Source organism: Euleptes europaea, chromosome 6 (genome assembly GCF_029931775.1).
Source record: "Euleptes europaea isolate rEulEur1 chromosome 6, rEulEur1.hap1, whole genome shotgun sequence".
Taxonomy (NCBI): domain Eukaryota; kingdom Metazoa; phylum Chordata; class Lepidosauria; order Squamata; family Sphaerodactylidae; genus Euleptes; species Euleptes europaea.
This window is the reverse complement of record NC_079317.1, coordinates 108,488,085-108,508,456: the sequence shown is the minus strand read 5'-3', so window position 1 is coordinate 108,508,456 and position 20,372 is coordinate 108,488,085. Positions and strand designations below refer to the sequence as shown.

The following is a 20,372-nucleotide window of genomic DNA, read 5'->3' as shown; positions in this document are numbered from 1 at the left end:
TTGAGTCCCAGCATGAAAAGTGTGTTGAAATATATGGCCTTTGCGGTGTCACTTCACTCCAGATCCAGAGGTGGTCTTACCACAGAGATAGATAGATAGATAGATAGATAGATAGATAGATAGATAGATAGATAGATAGATAGATAGATAGATAGATAGATAGATAGATAGATAGATAGATAGACAGGACAGCGGATCTACGCTCTAAATTTTTAATGCCATTAATTCAGGACAGGAATTCTTCCCCTCACTCTTTGTTTAGATTCCTACTGAATGGGCACGACCCAGAAACTACAGAAATAGTAGCCATGTTTTGAAGCAAGCTTTAAAGATAAAAATCAAACAAAAAATATAATAGCTATTATTTCTGTTATTTTAGATACATGTTTTCTATATATACCTTATAATCACTGTATTCCGGCATATCCTACATCATCCATGTTTATTGATATTGATATAAATTTTGATATTGATGCTTTATCATTTGACTAATTCTGGAATGTATTGAACGACTTGTTATGCCAATAAAGCTTTTGAATTTGATTAGCTTAGGGGACTTGTTTGTCTCTTTCCTATCACAAGTGTATTTCCACAATAAATGAGTTTTTAGCCTGATGCTTTCTTTTGTTCTTACACGCAGGCACGTGGAATCTTCTGTTGTTGCTTAGCCTAGCACAAGCATACTTTGCTGATTAATCGGAAATATCAGGTCCAAGATATTTCCAACAAAGTAGACTATAAATAATGCAAATAAAATAAAATATGCCTCTGTTAAAACAGTAGGACATTTTTCTCCTGGCCAGTTGGCAACCCTATTTTTTGTAACAAAGGAGTTTAACAATGCAACCTTATGCTGGTCGGCTCAGTTCTATTATGTTCAGGGGTGGTTACTCACAGGTAAGTGTGCATTGGATTGTACTGTTAGAGGAGGCTATTGGTTTGCCTTTCCTACTCCAGATCCGCTCAGGTATTGGTAACAGGGGTTCTCCTGGTGTGTTACTCGGCCAGCTTTCTGGCTACACAGAGCTCTTCATAAGAAATCATTGGCAGTTCCAGAGAGGAAAATCCATGCTAATCTATTGCAGCGGTTTTACAGCATCTGCAGAATCTGGTCCCGTTTCATGGCCCCATCCAGGGAGGTAAGGGGCAGCCTCTCCCTTTGCCCGATGAAGAGTGCGGTGTAATGAAAAACCAGGGCGGCTTTGAAGCCAACACCTCCCCCCCTGGAAGCAGCAGCCCCCACCCTCAAGCTGTCAACCAGGCGGAAACGGAGGGCTGAGCTTCCCCCCTCAGGGGCCCGCAGTCCTGCCCGCAGTCGAGGGTCATCACGCATCTGACCAAGAAGACTCTGGCCGCAATACAATAAATGCGCCGGCCTTTGAGGTATCACCGGATCCTGGAGCAGCAGGCTAACCCGGCGACCCCTCTGGAATTCATGGCCTGGGCAGCCGCCGCTCCTGGCATGGAGGCCGGCGCAGCGGTGGGAACAAAGGGGGGGGGAGAGCCAATGGGCAGGTGGGGAGGAGAGGGAAAGGCGCCACCTCGGGTGTCGGGAGGAAAAGGAGGCGCGGCAGAGAGGAGGGGGCGGCGGGGCGAGCAGGTGTGCGCTGGGAAGCGGAAGCGTTGTCAGCCCCCCACCCCACCGCACCGCCGGGAAGGCGCCGGAGAAGACAGAGGCCGGAGAGAGAGGCCGGTCCGCCCAGGGAGACCGAGTCCCGGGGGTCGGGGCGGCCAGGCGCTGGGGGCGGCGGCGGCTGGGGCGGCTCAGAGAGGGACACGATGCAGAAAGCCACGCAGAAGTCGCAAAACTTCCGGATCGACGCCCTGCTAGGCGAGGCGGCTCCCCGGGCGGCGGAGAGCCGTGCGCGCCCCGGGACGCCCTCGGCCGCGGGGCTGGGCTGGCCCCCCGCGGGGCTGGGCGCCCTGCCGCCCCCTCTGTACCCCCTGCCGCCTCTGGCCGGGCAGCAGCCCGCCCTGCCTTTCGCCGCCGGCTTCCCCCACCTGGCGCAGCCGAGCCCGGAGCTTTGGAAGGTCGCCGCGGTGGCCGCATCGCTCCCGCTGGAGCAGTGGATTGGCGCGGGGATCGGGGCCCCCCGCTTCCCGGACCTGCACGGTGAGTAAGCGTCCCGCTCCAGAGAGGCGGCGGCGAGCCGCGCGACGGCCACCTGGCCCCGCCGCCCCTTCCCCACGGGGCCCCAGCCCCCACAACCGGGCCCAGCTCGGCCGGCCTCGTCTGCCGTCCAGGAGCAGGCCCCCTTGGGTCCGCTTCTGAGCCGGAACGGCCGCGCGGGGCCAGGCCTCCTTCGAAAAGATGGTTTCGCCGAAAGCCCCGGAACCAGCCCTGCAGATGTGGGGGACGGAAGGAGACGGGGAGCAGTTGCGAAGCAGAAGTGGCGCTTGTCCAGCTGCCGGCGTTCTTCTGACCCGTAGCTCTCGCCCCAATCCCGACGCGGCCCCACCTGGCGGCGGCCGCCCCTTCCTCAAAGGGAAGCCCAACCCAACAGAACAACGCGAGCCAGCTTTTGTAGAATTCAGAAAACGCCCACCGGGGTTCTGTTTCTGCTCACAAATCCACAATAGGGAGAGCCAGCATCGGGTTGCGGTTAAAGTGCCTGGCTAGGATTTGGGAGACCCGGGTTCGAATCCCCACTCTGGGGGACCCTGGGCCCGTTCACACTCTCTCACCTTAGCCTGCCTCACAGGGTTGTTGTGAGGATAAAATGGAGGAGAGGAGAACAATGTAAGACGCTTTGGGTCCCCACTGGGGAGAAAGGCGGGACGTAAATAAATAATACCTTTCTGATGAGACCGGGATGTGTCATCCTTCGCCATTCTGAACAAACTGCGCCTCTCAAGCTACAAAACACCGGTTGAAAATACCGATAGCTGCAAATAACCAGGCTAAAACAAAGTCATCCCATACTTTTGCAGGAGGTGGTTGCATAGCTTACGGCCTTGCTGCCAAGTACCGGCGGTGACTCCAGCCGGGCCTCCCTCCTTCCCTCCCTCCCAGTAGCCCTGTGCTGGAAACAGCATCTTCTCCTTAACAGAGAGCCAGGCTGTGGAGGGTGGGACGTTTTGGAGGTCAGGAATTCATAGGGTCGCCGTAAGTCGGAAGCGAATTGACACGATGCATTGAAGCCTCTAGAATCTGGGGGACCCGGGTTCCAGCCCGACACCATTCTTCCTCCTAAACTACCTCGCAGGGTTGTTATTATGAGGACAAGGTGGAAGAGAGGGGAACAGTTCAGTAAGACACCCTGGGTCTCATTTGGGAGAAAAAGCAGGATAGAAGTATCTGGATCAAGAAGAACTATAGAGTTAATAGTACAAAAGAGCAAGAGCCCAGTAGCACCTTAAAGACTAACAAAAATATTTTCTGGCAGGGTATGAGCTTTCGTGAGCCACAGCTCACTTCTTCAGATACAGCTAGAATGTGAATCCATCTGTCTTTAAGTAGAGGAGAGAATTACAGTTGATATTCAAACTAAAGACAGTGCATTGTCGAAGGCTTTCACAGTCAGAATTCATTGGTTCTTGTGGGTTATCCGGGCTGTGTAAGACCACGGTTACACAGCCCGGATAACCCACAAGAACCAATAAAGACAATGCATTTACCTGGGCTGAATAAAGACCTTGCTTTCATGGCTCATTACCAATGCTGATTTCTCCACCCCCATCTCTCCCCTGGACATCACAGACTCTTCTGCATACCACCCCTAATCCCATCCCGCCTGCTATTCACATTTAGATACTGTTAACATTTACATACTAATGCTTGTGTGAATTCACTCTCCTCTACTTAAAGACAGATGGATTCACATTCTAGCTGTATCTGAAGAAGTGAGCTGTGGCTCACGAAAGCTCCTACCCTGCCAGAAAATATTTTTGTTAGTCTTTAAGGTGCCACAGGATTCTTGCCCTTTTCTACTACTGCAGACAGACTAACACGGCGACCCACTGTGAATTAGAGAGTTAATAATGAGGGATCGCGCCTGAATCTCCGCTGGAATCACCTAGGCTTGGTCGCCGTTGCTTGGGGGTGGGGGGCATCGAGAAGGGAGGAGGCGGCCGGCTGTAGGCGGGGTTCAGCTGTCGGGGCGCCTCTGACGCGCGGCGTTGGGCCGGGCCGGCACTCTCTCCGGGGTGCAGCGCAACGCCCAGCGGCCCCCCGCAGCCCCGCTCGCCGCTTTTCTCGTATCAATCGCTCGGCCCCGGGCAGGGGAAGTTGTAAAAGGGTTTGAACTTTAATCGTCCCAAGGTCTTGGCGGAGGTCCGGGGAGGTGAATTTGTTACCCGCTCGCAACAGGGACCTCCTTGCTCGCTGTCAGAAGCGTCCGGGAAAGGAAGCCGAGGAAAAAACGGAAGCGCAGCAATGCGCGGCGTTTGGCGTATGTCTTGCACCGCTAAACCGTCTGTCAGACCGTACGAGCTTCAGGACGATTCAGAACATTGTCGAACAAACAGATAATTTTTTTAAAAAAAACAACAACTGTGCAGGTGAAAGAGAAAGAGGGGGAAAGAGGTGCGACGGAAGGGTTTCCTTTTTGTGCCATTATTAAGAAAACACCTTAGAGTCCTACAGATTCCACCGGAAAGATTTTGCGGGTCCTTTACCGCACCATGTCTTGAAATCTTATGAATTATTCCTGACGGAAGTACTTGCTTCTCACCAATTAATTCTATAGGGGGATCTAGTTTTAACAGATGGGAGAATTTCTGTTTCCGAAGGAAATAATATTTATTTACATAAATATGTGAATATGCGTACACTAGTCAAATAATCGAAGCTCGCAATTTTGAAATTGAAATTGCCATTTGAGAAGAATCCAGAAAGATCTCCAAATTGTTAGTAACAAGGGCAAATCAATAAAAAAGCTGCAAAGGTTCCCTGTTGTTAAACCACTAAAACGTAACAAACCTTAAAACGTTGGAATAACATTTTGGAGTGTTTATCAGCTAAAACATAAGAGTGTTACTTGTTTAGCGGATTAAGAAAAGCGTCACGGAGCCGGGTGCCACCTTTGGAGACGTTACTTAAAATCGTACCTCTTTGCTTCCCTGGACTCCGGGGTCCGCCTCCGCTTTTGTCTTTGCTGGAATCTGTGGGGTCCATTAATACACATTCCATTAAAACTGTGATTCATGCTCATATCAAGATGCCTCCACAAGTGGTATTTTGAGGGTCTTCAATTAATCGAAAGGCTTCTGTCCTTGCCTGCTAAGCATTGTGAGGACGAATAGTTGAAATTCCATACCTCAACTACAAAGGCCTTCCTTACTACGGTGCCGCTAAAATGTATCCTTAGATCTACACGTATAATGACAGCCCTATTGGTAGGATGTTCAAGAGGGTTTTGTGGGCCTTGTAATATTCTGAAGAATGGGGGGGGGGAGAGAAGGAGGAGTCGTAACTGGAGAGAGTCTGAAATAATGAGGGGGGGAAAGGTTGCCGCAGTTGACGGTGGAGGTTGTGGGGTGGGGGCGTCTGCAGAAAATGAACTCTTGCAACCGCCTTGCGCGGAGTTCTCCTTTCAGATCACCTTTGGGTTGGGCGGGGGAAGGAGACAACCCCCCCCCATACCCATTTATCCTAGCATCCCAAAGGCAGCCCAAATGGGAAAAGGTAGCAAGATGCTGGGCGGGCGAATGGGGCCAGCGGCTAGAGTGTGGGACTTAGGATCTGAGGGACCCAGATTCGAATCCTCACTGTGCCGTGGAAGCTTCCTGTTTGACTTTGAGCCGGTTACATGCTCTCAGCCTAACCTGCCCCGCGTGGTTGTTGTGAAGATCAAATGGGGACGAGGAGAATGATGTTGTAAACTGCTTTGGGTCATCCTTCGGGAGAAAGATGGGTTATAAACGAAGTAAAACAAAAACCAACGAAGATGCTCAGAGCCTTTGGTAAAGCTGAAATTATTGCCTGGCCCAGAAACAGACACACCTTTAAAAAAACAAACAAACAAAAAACATTCGCACATTATTCGTAAGCCAAAGGAGGGGAGTGGAGCACCTTGGGGGGGGGGGAGGGGAACGGCAGCCTTCCCGGGCGGGGGTCCTGCCCAGTCTCACACCAGGAGCCCCCCCCCCCGCTGAGCTTCCATTCTCCCGCCTGGAATTAGGCAACGCTGTCCCTCCGCTAAAAAGGGGAGAGGGATTTGACCGGAATATGACCGGGATTTCTCGGGACTTTATGTGGGGGGGGGGGGGGTTGAGGTCCTGTAGCACCTTAGAGACCAGAAAGAGTTTGGGGGTCTACGTTTTTGATATTCGAAACTCCCTTCCATCAGAGGCCCTTCCTCTTCGGATGCTTCTTCCTAAATCGTTCAGAATGGGCGGGGGGGGGAGCCGCATTCCCTCGCTCCTGCCGGGGCGCCTGGGGCCCTCGCCGAGCTGCCCGCCGGAGCCCGAGTCGGTGGGGCTCAAAGCCGGCCGCGTGTCAGACCCCCCAGCAAACCGGGGCGCTTTCGTCGCTCGCCGGGTTTGGTGAAGCGTGCCGAGCGCAGGGGGCCCTTCGCTGGGCGGCGGCCTCGAGCCAGCCCTGCTGCCCACAGCCCCCCCCCCGCCTGCCCCCTTGTCCCGCCCCAGGCGGCTTCCAGGTGGGGCGGGAGGCGGCGGCGGCGCTGGAGCCCCGTGGCGGGAGGGGGTCCGCCAAGGGCGGAGGCGCACGGGCCGGCCCCCGTGGCCGCGGGGCTGGGCGGAGGGGCCCCCCGTCGGGCAACGAGGGAGGGGCGGCGCTGGCCCTGGGCAGCAGCCGGGGGGTCAGGAGCCGGGCGGGCGGGAGGGCGGCGTGCCTGCTCCGGCGGCCAGGGGCCAGCGGGGCCTGCAGTGCACGCCTGGCCAGCGAGTCCACGCCGCGGGGGGCCGGGGCTGGCCCGGCTGGGTTGGTGGGAGGGGGAAGAGCCCGACAGGCCGGCCGGCCGGCCGGCGGGGAGGAGGAAGGCGTCGAAGAAGCGAGGCAGAGGTGGGCAGGGCCCCGCGAGGCCGGCCCTCGGCGGCGAGGCTTGTGCGTGGGCCCCGGTGCCGGCAAATGCCCCGCGGGGCGGGCGGGCGGGCGGCATCAGCCCCGCTCCAAGCGCTGCTCGAGGCCTCCGCGCCGCGGCCTCTTCTCCGCTCTTCTCCCGCCTTGACCGGGTTGCTTTTGCCGCACTCGCGACTTCAAGGTCTGTGTCCTTTTGCGGCCCCGTCCTCCCCCCTGCCATTTCCCTCCTATCCCTCACAACAGCCCTGTGAGGTAGGTGAAGCAGAGAACATGCGAGTGGCCCAAGGTCACTCAGCCACCCTTAGGGCAGAAACGGAATCTGGACTCGCAGATACCTGGCTCTGGTCCTCCGCAGTAACCACCACCGCCACGACTGCACCTTTGCCAAGATTTAACGTGTTAATACTTACACTTTGTTTCAGATTTCTGCAATCCCAGTCCTATCATAGTGTTTATTTATTGAATGTCCTGTCCTGTTTATTGAGTTGGTTTAAACTGTGTAATCTGCCTTGAGTCTCAGTGAGAAAAGTGGACTGTAAATAATATGGATAAAGAAATAAAAATATTGCAACCAATTGGCCTAAATTAGACTTGAAAAACAGTTTCGGTCAAAATCACAGTTGATAAAAACGCCTTAGCGCTTTAAATTTGGCCTGGTGTCATCTTAAAAACCAAGAACTCAAACCAAACGCTTTACAATTTGCGCATTATTTAATATAACTTTTATTTGCCTTCAAGTCACATCTGACTTACGGTGACCCAGGGGCGGGGTTTCCAGACTAGAAACGTTCAGAGGTGGTCTTGCCCACTGCACGGTGACACTCTGGACTTTCTTGCTGGTCTTTTTATCCAAATACTGACCATCTTCCGAGATGTGATGAGATGGGGGTCAGCCTGGGCTACGCATTACAAATAACCAGTGTGTGTGTGTGGAGGGGGGGGGGGAATACCGCGGCCCTCGGCAGCCAGGAGAAAGCAAGTTTAAACTTCGTCGGTGCTTAAGCACTCTTCCATTGCAACTAAGACATCTTCAATGCGTTTTCATTGGTTGGATCCTTATCCTCCTCTCTCTCTTTTCCCCCATCTATGAGACTCTCTCTCACTCTCTTACAAGAAAACTGAAGTCCCAGGTATTAAATTACTGGGATAGTATTTATAGTTTGGTTTGTAATTATCTGTCTATTTATTAAGCTTGATCCGATGCTATATACTATGTTAAAAGAAGTATAAGCACCGCAAATAAAAAGTTCAGTGTTAATTTTTAGTCCCAGAAAAAAGTAAAGAAGGAATCAGACCGTTTGAGTCTTGTAGGGCAGGGATCGCTAAAATTAATCCCGCAGGTGTCGCCGCGTTGGTCTGTTAGGGCGAAAGAACATAGGACTGGGCGGCAGATTTTAATCCCAGAATTTCGTGGACTCTGCTGCTCTTGAGATGCTGAAACAAAACAACCAAGAGACATACAGGAGGCAATCAAACCTTGCATCTCTTTCCAAATTACGTAGTCGAACGTCTGAATTGGCTCTTCGAAAAAGTGTTTTTGAAGAGGAAATGCCAGGTGGCACGAAAAGCGGGTGTCGGTCGGGCACTGTGTGAACCGACTGCTGGGCTTGATGGGTCTCGGTCTGCTCCAGCACGGCTTTTCTTATGTTCTTATGGTCTTGTGCTTCATTCACGCTTGCAGGTTACCACTGACGGCTGCGAGAAAAATGATCGTGTGAACTCACCCTCAGCATGGGTAGTAAAGATACGACACTAGCCTGCCTTGTGCCCCGTTCAAGACGTACCTTCGGGTAGCAGACAAAGGGGAGGCGGAATGGAGGGCCCTCCTCCCCCACCCCCGGCAGGCGGAGCAGCCCTCCCGGGACAGTTTCCGCAGAATACTCCCCGGGGAAGCGGCAGACTCCAGGCTAAGACCCCTCCGCCTCGACCGGGAAAAGCTCCATCAAATCCTCTAGAAGAGCCTGGGGTCAAAGACCCGTTTATCTGAGAACCCACAGAATCCGTGCTGGGGCTCCGAGGGCTTTGGATGCCCGGCGGCCAGTCACACCCCACTGAAGGTGGTGACCGCTCCACGGGGCTTTCATGGGGGAGGAGTAGCAACACGCCACCCGAGTCTACGCAGAGTCACACAGAAACTTCGCTTAGGCCCCTTTTCTTCTTTTCTGAGGCGTACGGAGGTCCCGAGTCAGTCCCCGAGTCGAACCCAGATCCTCCCTGCCCTTTAAGCACCTTCTGACGCCCAGACCGCCCCCCCCCGCCGCCCGTTTCCATCACTTAACACTGAGGGGGGGGGCTTTGTTTTACAGTGGATCGGTTTCTTTCTTTCTTTCTTTCTTTCTTTCTTTCTTTCGCTAAGAAATGTGTATGGATTTGCAGCTCCAGTAAATTATGGTCTGAACACGTTCAGTGTGCAATAAGTGCGGGTTTTCGACGGGGGCGGGCCCCCTGTGTTGCCCCGCCGGCCATCAGCCCTGGCACGCACCGCGACCCCCGCCCGCCGCTCAGCTGCCCAGGAGTGGGGGGGGGGGCCTCCCGGAAGGCCTCGTCGTCGTGCCCTAGACAGCGTGGGCCGCTTCTTCTCTAAGGGATGTGGCCGAACATCTCTCTGGACTCTGGAGCAGCCCGAGACGACGCTGTCCAGGTCTTCTCGCCAGTAAGCCTCGCCGAGTTCAGCGGGACTTACTCCCGAGAAAGTGCCCGTCGGGTTGCAGTCTTAATCCCTAGGGAGCCCCTGCGTGCGGTGTGCATGCGTGGAGCTGGCGGGCCAAGGGCGCTCTCCCGCATCCCCCCGAAACCCGCAGCGCGCAGGGGTCTCCCCCCTCGGAGAGGGGCTGGAGAGGAGGCCGCTCGGCTCTGCGAGGGAAAGCCCGACGCCAGCTTGCCAGGGCCAGCGGTTGGGAGAGAAGGGCCCGGAGGCGGCGGCGGGCGCGTTGGGCCCCAAAGGGCGGGAGCCGCTGGGGAGGGATGCCAGGGCTCCCACGCTGCGATGCAGTCGCGGGCCAGTCCTGGGAAACCCCAAAGCGCTCATACTTGTCTTCCTTTTTAACTAGCCAACTAAATCATATACAATTTCGCATGTAGCAGCATCTCCTCTAGACATATAGTCAGTCGTCTTGTCCGCATGTTTTCACTATAGTTGAGAGGGGGGAAACACTCCTCTTTTCTCTGTGTACGTTTTAACAGTTTTGCTTTTTAATCTCGCGATCTCCGGTCTCATATTTCCTCTTTCTTTCCTACCGCACCCCCCTTTTCATCTATAGATGTGTTCCTAAAGGTAAAGGTGGTCCCCTGTGCAAGCGCCGGGTCATTCCTGACCCATGGGGTGACGTCACATCCCGACGTTTCCTAGGCAGACTGTGTTTACGGGGTGGCTTGCCAGCGCCTTCCCTAGTCATCTTCCCTTTACCCCCAGGAATGTTTGAGAGGAATAAATGTTTAAAAAATGTAAAATGCATAAACATTAATAGGAGCTAGGGTTGCCAATTGTGAGGGGTGTGTATCCTGTCCCTTTAATAGAGGCTTAAAGGAAAGTCATTTACCTGGCAATGTTATTTACCTCTATGCCACCAATAAAACCGAAACAAAACAAAAACACTCTACCAGCCAGTTTCCCCACATTAAGCCTCTATTAAAGGGACAGGGCGACCCTAACATATGACAGAGTACACAGGCTGTTATCTTCTGCCTGGTGTAAGGTAGCAGAAGATTGTCATAGTTGAGTTCGTGGCATCCTATCAGTACCAACACACACACAGACAGACACACACGGAAATGCTCTCCAGTGACTATGCAAAGGCATCTGAGCTGATACCAAATTTTAACCTGATGAAATGAGAAAACAAAATAATAGCTTGCTAAACATGCAAACAATCCTATCATCTTGGTGAGCATCATGGATGTTAAAGCCTCAGGTTTGCTGGGTAAAGTTTACCCCTTTAATAACTTTGGAGCCCCTGTCAAAATGCACAGGCCAGGGTGCTCTGGTCATTTGAAAAGGGAAGCTAGGTGAATAATGAGATGAAAAATGGAAAGTTAAATTAAAAGCCCTGTTATCATTGACCCCTGAAATTAAACATGTAAGGATCAGGTGAGAAACTGCCATTTATCTTCTTTGTAGGTCAGGGCCCCCCTTAATATAGGACATTTTTTTCTTGCTTGCCACTCAAGAAGTGGTGATAGAATGTATTAATTGCCTGCATTTGCTGCAGTGTTGGTGGCTGTACAGACAACAAAAGGCACAGAAAAACAAAACTGGACAACGTAGACATTCACAGTTGTGCAGGACAGTGAGGCCAAGGCAGTAGCAATACAGTCTGGTTTTTCATTAAAAAAAATTGGTATATTCAAGCTGTATGTTTCTGGGGCTTTCTGTATGTATACTCAGAGACACCTCCCAAAGTTTTAATGCCAGAGGCAGAAAATGATACCAAAAAGAAAATAATAAATGGACACTTTGCTGACCACAGAAGTACTACCCCAGAAAAGTTACTTCAGTTGAGGTAAATAAGATGAAGCAGCTGTTAGCCAAGGATATTTGATATAGTACCTGCATGTTCTTCCCTGCCAACATGTCAAGAACATTCAAATTCTGAGATAAAAACTTCTAATTTAGAATCCAGGTACAGTTTGAAATTTCGCATGTAAACAGCTAAGGGTGAAACTGGAACTATTGGTCAGTTTTGAATATTTGCACATATTCATTTTCTCTTTAAGGGATCTAAAGCACAGAAAAAGGCTCATGCTTAGTACTTGACCTTTCTATAGTGCCACCAAATGGCCCTGGAGAAAAAATGTTCTGTCCCTTTAATAGAAGATTAAGGTGTCGCAATGGGCGAGCAACTCTTCTTTCTGGCCTTTTTATTACAGCCCATTAAACATCCTTAGTGTCTTTCCCCACCATAGGTAAGTCCCCTTTGATGTAGAGGATGTCTTAGAGGTGTATTACCTTTGTTACCAAAAACAAAAATGTGCACAACACCCTGAGTGGGAGGGGCTGTGAGGACATCCTTTAAAAGATTTATTTGAAACATTTTAGGCCACCATTTCACCCAGCTTAGGGGTCCTCGAGGCAGCAAACAATTAAATATTTATATGCTGTCTTTCTGTCCAATTTAGGGTCCCCAGGGTGGCATACATTAAAACATTTAAACAGCATTTAGAATATAAATATATATAAAACACTTAAAATAAAAATATAAATACAGAAATGCAGGGAAGATTAATAACAGTAAGTGAGGGAAAACCACCTGGAGGGGAAAAAACACCCTCTCACCCAAGTCCTGTGAGGAAAGGTTGAAGGAGCTGGGTATGTTTAGCCTGACGAGGAGAAGACTGAGAGGGGACATGATAACCATCTTCAAGTACTTGAGGGGCTGTCATATAGAGGAGGGTGCTGAGTTGTTTTCTGTTGCTCCAGAAGGTGGAACAGGCTTCCTTGGGAGGTGGTAAGTGCTCCTTTCCTGGAGGTTTTTAAGAAGAGGACGCTAGATGGTCATCTGTCAGCAATGCTGATTCTATTACCTTAGGCAGAATATGAGAGGGAGGGCACCTTGGCCATCTTCTGGGCATGAAGTATGAGTCACTGGGTGTGTGTGTGGGGGAGGTAGTTGTGAATGTCCTGCATTGTGCAAGGGGTTGGACTAGATGACCCTGGTGGTCCCTTCCAACTTTATGATTCTATGATTCTCATGGATGGAAAACTCATGCAAAACTCCAAGGAACAACTGAGTCAGACAGGGGGCGAACATGAGTCCAAGTACCCGTGCATAAATGGCCCATATCAGGCAGATGAGTTTCTTGTTCCCTTATTCATTCAATGCAGCAACTAGGATTTAGAATCCTAGTTTTACCTACTCGGAACCAGGATGGCAAATACATTACAGGCCACCCACTGTGGGGCATGGCAATTTCCCTTTGCAGACCACCCCGTGTTTTACTTAGTGATCAAAGTGGATTGGGTGTTTTCCTGCAACTCCCATAATGTTTTTCCTGGTACTCTGTACCTGTCGGTTCCTACCCACGCCACTGAGTGTCTGTTCTCTATTTAATGAAGGGTAGTAAAAGCTAATCCTGGAGGCAGCCCATAAAGGTGATGATAATAGGAGGCATGAGAGGCACCCTGCCCAAGTAGGGCAAGCGTCGTCCCCCTCAAAGCTTCTTTTGTTTGGCCTCCCTCCTGATTCAGCAGTCTGCTCCATAAAGGCTCATTAGCAAGATAGGTGCTTTGAGGCCTTTGTGGAGCAGGACTGCCTTTATCACAGCTGGGGACAGCTGGGGGTAATTAAATACACCTTAGACTAATAAAGGAGGTTTAATTTCACCAACGGAATTGATTGTGATTGTTAAAATGAAGGCTGATAACTTATCAAGCCGTTTAATATCAGCCAAGCAATAAAATCATTACTGGAAGGGAAAGTGACTGGCTCAACATGTCAGGCCTGTGTCTTCTCACAGAATCTGTTAGGCCTCACAGATGCCGCTGCTGGTAAGATATAAAAACAGAATAGGGTGGATGGGTACTTTTCTAGAGGAGCAAATTTGGTGCAAGCTGAAAGGGAGATGCACACAAACACTGTCACCTGTGTGAAAAGAATCCTCCTCTCATCGGCACGCACTCAGCCATTCATGGACTTTGCAGAGCAGGACTGGCCTGCTTTCCTCTCCCTCTGACCTCCCTCAAATTTTGTTCCTGGACCCTAGTCTAGGCCAAATGGAGGTCTACAGCAGGAGGAGAAAATTGGTGGAAGTAACTTCCTCATTATTCTGCAGCAGGGTTGCCAGGCCCCTCTTCGCCACCGGCAGGAGGTTTTGGGGGCAGAGCCTGAGGAGGCCAGAGTTTGGGGAGGGGGAGGGACTTCAATGCCTCAGAGTCCAATTTCTAAAGCGGCCATTTTCTCTAGGGGAACTATCAGCTGGAGATCAGTTGTAATAGCAGATCTTCAGCTAATACCTGGAGGTTGACAACCCTATTCTGCAGCCTTAAGTGTCATTAAACCTCCAGAACTGCACAGTTGGATACATGCCAGTGAGATTTGGGGGTTATCTGCAACAGTGTTCCACCCATTCAGAGTGAGGATGATGCTTTCTTTCCACATCCTGAATTGGCTTTGTTCATATGCAGACATTCCATTCAACCCTATCTGCATCTAGCATTGCCCTTGAAAAAATTGCTCCTGTTCCTCTGCTTTGATAATAATTAGCAGGTGAAACTTTTTTCCTGGCATAGAGAAAAACGATGCGACAGGCTTAATCTGTCCCCTGTCTGCATATCAGGCCACTGGCTAAGGAGGAGGATCACTTAAAAAAAGAAGAAGTGATGGTATCTGCAGATGTGTCCTTCCCAACTTCCCATTAAGTATTATGTCCGTCTATAAGTGTTGGGTGTGTTCATAGTGCTGTGTAGATAATACATCAATGGCAGAGAAAGGTAGGATATAAATGAAGTAAATAAATATTTCCAAAGTTGTTACACACTAGAAAATCCTACCAGTGAAAGGCTGAATTTGCATGTGCCCCTGAAAGTCCTTTCCAGCCCTTTGCAGTTGGTATGAACATGCAGAAAATGGAAAGGCCCTTCTATATGTGCTCTTGCCAGGTTTCTGAATCAATTGATGGCGATGAAGGAAGGTTGGTTTACAATACCATTTCACCCTTCCTGAACTTCACAATGCACACACGGTTTCACTTGAGGCTGGCAGATGCCACACAACCCACGACATTTCTAAACACCATCATCTGCAAATGCGATTGTTCCATGCTGCTACTCTTTTTGCTTAGGTGGCAATAGAAGGAGGGTTTAATATATATTCACGTGTTCCCTTTTTCTCGGGCATAGAGTGTAGCCTACATGTTGGCTGTATCTTTCTGGGTCACATACCCTTGCCCATACTCTTGGTTTCTTTTCCAGCTGCCCCACAGTCTGGCCTCATGGGAAAATGCCGTCGGCCACGAACAGCTTTTACCAGCCAGCAGCTTCTTGAGCTGGAGAACCAGTTCAAGATCAACAAGTACTTATCGCGACCCAAACGTTTTGAGGTGGCTACTTCATTGATGCTAACCGAGACTCAGGTATAGCCTGGCAAGGGAAACTGTGTATGATCTTCAGAACTGTCAGGGAGAAGCTGGTGTAGGTGCCACAGGCACCAACAGCCCACATGGTTGCCCAAATTGACACACACAACCATCATTATTTTTAAATAAATTACTGTAAATACTAATGTATTTGTTCTCCAAATGCTTTGCAGAGTTACAGTGGAGCACACATAACTGCTTGGAGCAGTGAATATTGGGCCTGACTTAAATGGCAGGAAGTTCTCACCCCTGGGATGTTGCCCACCTCTAGTATCTCGTTTAAACTGGGCCCACAGACAATGCAGCAGCATTAGAGCACCAGAGATCTGGAGCCTAGGTGGATGCTGAACTGGTCCGCTAACACTGCATGAATGGTGAGATTGAATGCATAGTGGTTCAGATTAGGCCCAGTTAAACTGGATGTGTAAAACATCACATGGGTACTTTCTTCTTACAAGACAGAATGGCATGTAAAGTGCCTTAGTGGTGAGACATAAGGAGAAGAGGTATGTTTCTCTCAAGGGATTTAACGATAGAGGTATGGCTAATGTTCCACAGGACCATAAAACTACAGGAGGAAAATTTTGACATATACCACGCATTATTTAGGCCAAAACCCTGAGTTCTGTGAACAATGTATTTGTGCTGGTGAACAATTTGGGTTGATTGTTATATACGTTTTGTCTCTTAATTACATTATGATATTTATACTAATTATTTTAATACATTTTAAAATACATTTTGGATCTCTTTCAGTAATTCTAAGACACCTTGACAACAAGATAAGCATTGTGGAAATTAGTCTTAAACTCTCCAAGCACCAGGATGCAAAATCTGGTTGAAGGCCCTGTATCTTTAACTAACAGAGAATTTCACAGAGAGCGTTTTAGGTCCATGTCTGTGGAGTTATTGGCTACAGAAATCTACAAAGAAAAAATTGCACAAGCAGGGGAATGAAAATAGCATATTTTCCTAGTATGCTTAATGGCTTCAAAAGGAGGAGGAGGAGATACAATTTACAGGACAGTGTGATAATGATATGAGGTAAAGTTAGTTCAGTTGAAACCAAAGTAGGAAGACAGGGAACTATGCAAGAGATGAAGGCACAGGCTATGAGAAGATTGGGGAGATATAAAGACATGACAGAAGGTGTGAAATAGAGGAATATTGATGGGTTGCTGGGCTTATTCTTGCAGGGGTGGAGGTGAGATGTCTCTCTGGGATACTTGAATCAAAGTGATTCACTACCATACTCTGGAAGAGGAATTCCAAACTGTTGCAGGGCTGGTCTCATCAGTCCCTCTCCCTCTGTTTGCTCTGAGAAAGGGTATCATCTATGCATGATCTTCATGGAAGCTGTTAGCACCTCTTTGGGAGGTTTTAAATCCTGCTGGAGGATTTCTTATTCACACACCCTGGTCAAAAAAGCCTTTTGGTCATGCAAGAGCTTAAGAAATCCCTTCACAATGGAGTCCCTGTCACAGTCTGTCCATCTCTTGCAGGTGAAGATCTGGTTTCAGAACCGTAGAATGAAATGGAAGCGGAGTCGGAAAGCCAAGGAGCAAGTGGCACAAGCGGAGAATGAGAAACAGAAGGGAACAAGCAAGGCTTCAGAGAAACTGCTGCCTAGAGAAACCCAAGGGCAGGAAGAGGAAGGGGAGAATGGTGATGATGAGCTTAGCAGGCACAGTGCCAATGTGGAATTTTTGCACCACAATGCCGACACCTTCAGCTACAGTCCAGATTCTTCATGCTCAGAGGAGGACGAGGACGTGCAGAGCTCCACCAACAGGGAGATGAATTTGCTATTATGAGCAGACCCTAACCCCAAGAAGTAGGGCAGTGTGTGCATCCCATAGCCCACCAAAAGTGGGTTTGTGCCCTCCTTCTCTTGGTGGACTAAAAAGACAATGCCTGGGCTTGTGTCCCTGGTGAGAGACTGTCAATTAATTTATGTGTGTTGGAATATATTTATCTTGTCATTGTTTCATTAGTGCTCTCCATTTTGGTGTTCTTGCCTGGTATTCTGCCCACCTTGTTATAAAGACATTAACCTTAGCAAATTAGCAAACTATGGTTTGCTTTTCTGAGAATGGTTCCCAAACTCCCTGAAATTACATTAGAAGCCCTCCCATCCCACGTTTTACTACTGGTGCGGTGAATGCCATTTTGATCCCTACATCTTTTACTGAGGAAGGGCAAGCAGGAGGACACTCTGGCCTTTATCTCAACAACACTGGTTTCAAAGAGGACATTTCACCCTTTCAGATACATCCCATTGGAGGAAGACTGAAAGAGATCACACCTTGATGGAAAGCTGGTCCTAAGCTGGCCAAGTTCACAAACTGGTAAAAAAAAAACCATGACCGCGGGTAGCACTTGGTGCCATCTAAGCACAATATTTAGATAAACCTGTAAATATGACATGCATGGAAGCTGGGTAGCAGTACAGATCTAGGCACTAGGAATTGACATTTGTGGGTTCTATGGTGCACTCAACAGCCCACTTGGTACTTCTGGGCTGACATGACCAACTAAAAATAGAATCAAATGATGCAGTCTTATGCATAATATTTTGTCTACCTTGGAAACCCCAAAATTTAGGTAATAAATAAAGGGATACTTCATCCAGAAGAAAAAGCCACTGGGAAGCTTCACGAGGAAAGACTACCACAATTTGGCTCACACCAGGTTGGATCCAACCAGCTTTTCCACTCTTACTTAACTCTCTTGCTTACTATAGGCCTTGTCCCACAAGCCTTCTGCCCATGCAGGACCCATTATCCTAGAAGTAGTCTTTGTGAAGGTCAAAGGGGACCCTCCTCCCTTATTCACTAGCAGAAAAACTGGTTGGATCCAACCTGTTGATTCTTTACTTAGTGCATCAACTAAAATTAATCTTCAGTATTGTTAATGTAAGGATGGCTATGTTTTTCCTTTGCTCTTGGCATTTTAAGAGGTTAGTGTGTTCCATTTGGCATCAGAGAGACTGTTGATCAACTAGTGGCTATTATATTTTCAAATGGATGGCTTCCAGTTTTTGCTGCATGTCAGCCTCATACTAGCCACATCCTGTACCCACTGAAACTTGACAAGCACTTTGTACAGGATGCTAACCAAGAGGCCTTAGGATCATGGCCTGAGAGATCTCTTTCTGCCTGCTTTTTAAAAACATCTAGCCTAACAAGGAGTTTTGGCTGTCCTGGAACTCCCCAATAAGCGGAAGACTAGAATAACACAACAGATCTAGGCAATCTTAATCCCTCTGAATGACCTAAAATATCAAAGCAAAAATAAAAGGAAGAAATTTTCTTACATATCCAGACTTGATGGATGAACAGTTGCTTATTTGGAGAACAACAAAAAGTCAACAAGAAAACTCCAAACCTCAACCATTTCCCATGAGCAAATCAAAGGAATTCTGCTAACATATGGGGAAACAAATCTATTTTATTTTTGCTCTGAACGCTTGCTTCCAAGGAAAGGTTCAGTGGCATCCCAAAGCCTGCCAAGTAACTAGAGCTGGTCAAATAATAGATTTAATATTCACCTGAGCAAATGCCATTCAGCCCACAAACCCACTAACCTCAAGGTTCATTAGTCACCCCAACCACAACATTCATCAGGCCGTTTTCCTCCCCTGTGCTACAAAATAAAGACTTCCTTCTCCACAAGCAGCCAATCACCCCGCTGAGCACATGACGACACCTGTCGCCTGGCAGGTTCCAACTATTCAAACACCCATCCAAGTAACAAACTCAAAGAACAATCCTAAGCAGGACTATTCAGAAGTAAGTTGTATTTTATTCAATGGTGTTTACTCTCAGGAAAGTGTTCTAAATATTGCAGTCTAAATGGTTTTTCCAGTCTAGGCATTTCTTCTGTTCAGTTATTTTGCATGTGCAATGAAGGCATAGAGCTAAACCCTTGAAGTCATTCACTGAGCCATTCATACATACATGTTCAGAACCACCATTCCACATTCCAATCAGTCACATTAAAAAAAACTGATGTGAAAGGAAAGAAGGAATGCGTGTAAATGTGTGTGTAAATGCACATGTGTGCGTGTAAATGTGTGTGTGTATGCACATGAACTGACAGAGGCATCCCCAAATTTGATTACGATGGTATAGATTGAATCGAAAGGATGGTGAGATCTGCTCGACTCATGGAATAGATATTTTCCTCCTCCACCTTTCTGCCGTAAGCCTCTAAATGTCCTTAAAATGGTTCCTGGGGATGGGGTGAACATACTTCAGAACAAAATGAGGTATGAAGTAGAGGTCTGCAGTGGGTCTGGGGCTTGGTGAACCACCTTCGTGGCATATGTGGAAGTGCCCTTCTGCCTGTGGAAGAAGAATTTAAGTTACAACTCTGTTAATAATAGCCATTGATATGTGCTACAAAAAACAAATCTCATCAATACTAATAAATGAATGTATTGAGAGTACTGGATTAAGTGCAGTAAACCACTGCCACTTACAGAGACATAACCGTACAAGACACAGAGCTAACCTCTGCTGAACAGTGCAATATAACACCAGATACTGTATATTGTAAATCAGGGATGGGCAGGATATAGCATGTGATGCGCTGATAACCACCTGCTAGGTGTTGGGCATCTTGAAAAGAAAAAAAAGCTGGACTATAAAGATCTTGGACTAATCCAGAATGGCACGTTTTATATGCATGCTCAAGGTAATTTAAAATGGATTAGTTATGCCTTAAGAGACACTGAGTGCGCACTGATGCACTGTAAGTTTCGGACATATCAGCTGAAAAAGAGGTGGTGGTGGATTTAAAATAGCCAAGGTAGACCGTGCAAAACTGAGACCCGCCCACCTTGTTATAAAGGATCCGGAAACAGTTCAGTCCTCCAATCTCTGTACATTTTGGCTGCAATGCTAATTGTTGAATAAAATGGTACTTACTTCTGAATATACCTGCTTAAGACTGCTCCTTTCACTTCTCAATGGGGGACTGGTCAGCTACCCCATTTAATAAAGGCTAAATCATGAGTGGGGAAGACAGTGCTCAGAAGAATCTTTCCTGATAGGTGTTAAAGGAGGCAGTTACATTGCTCGTGGTTAATGTATGCCACACATGCAGCAAAAATGCAGCACTAGTCTTAGAGAGAGAAGATATCTTCAGAGCTGTTAAAAGATCTTGAGAAGCTGATAAAATAGTACAAAGTCCAAATGACTGGGGGGAAATACTTTTCCAAAGGTAATGGATTTGATTTCAATGAAGATGTGGTGACTTGGAAAGCCACATATCTCCTAAACTATCTCTCAGTGAAAAAAAAAAGTTTTCAGCAAAC

At 48.5% G+C, this 20,372-nt stretch overlaps 1 protein-coding gene across 1 annotated transcript; it reads left to right on the top strand.

Annotated features, from left to right (window-relative positions):
- The first annotated feature begins 1,779 nt into the window (after positions 1–1,779).
- On the top strand, positions 1,780–16,866 carry LOC130479654 (motor neuron and pancreas homeobox 1-like). Its single transcript, XM_056852047.1, has 3 exons — positions 1,780–2,113; positions 14,889–15,049; positions 16,555–16,866. Exons 1-3 carry the CDS (start codon positions 1,780–1,782, stop codon positions 16,864–16,866), a joined length of 807 nt encoding a protein of 268 aa, XP_056708025.1.
- The last annotated feature ends 3,506 nt before the right edge of the window (positions 16,867–20,372 follow it).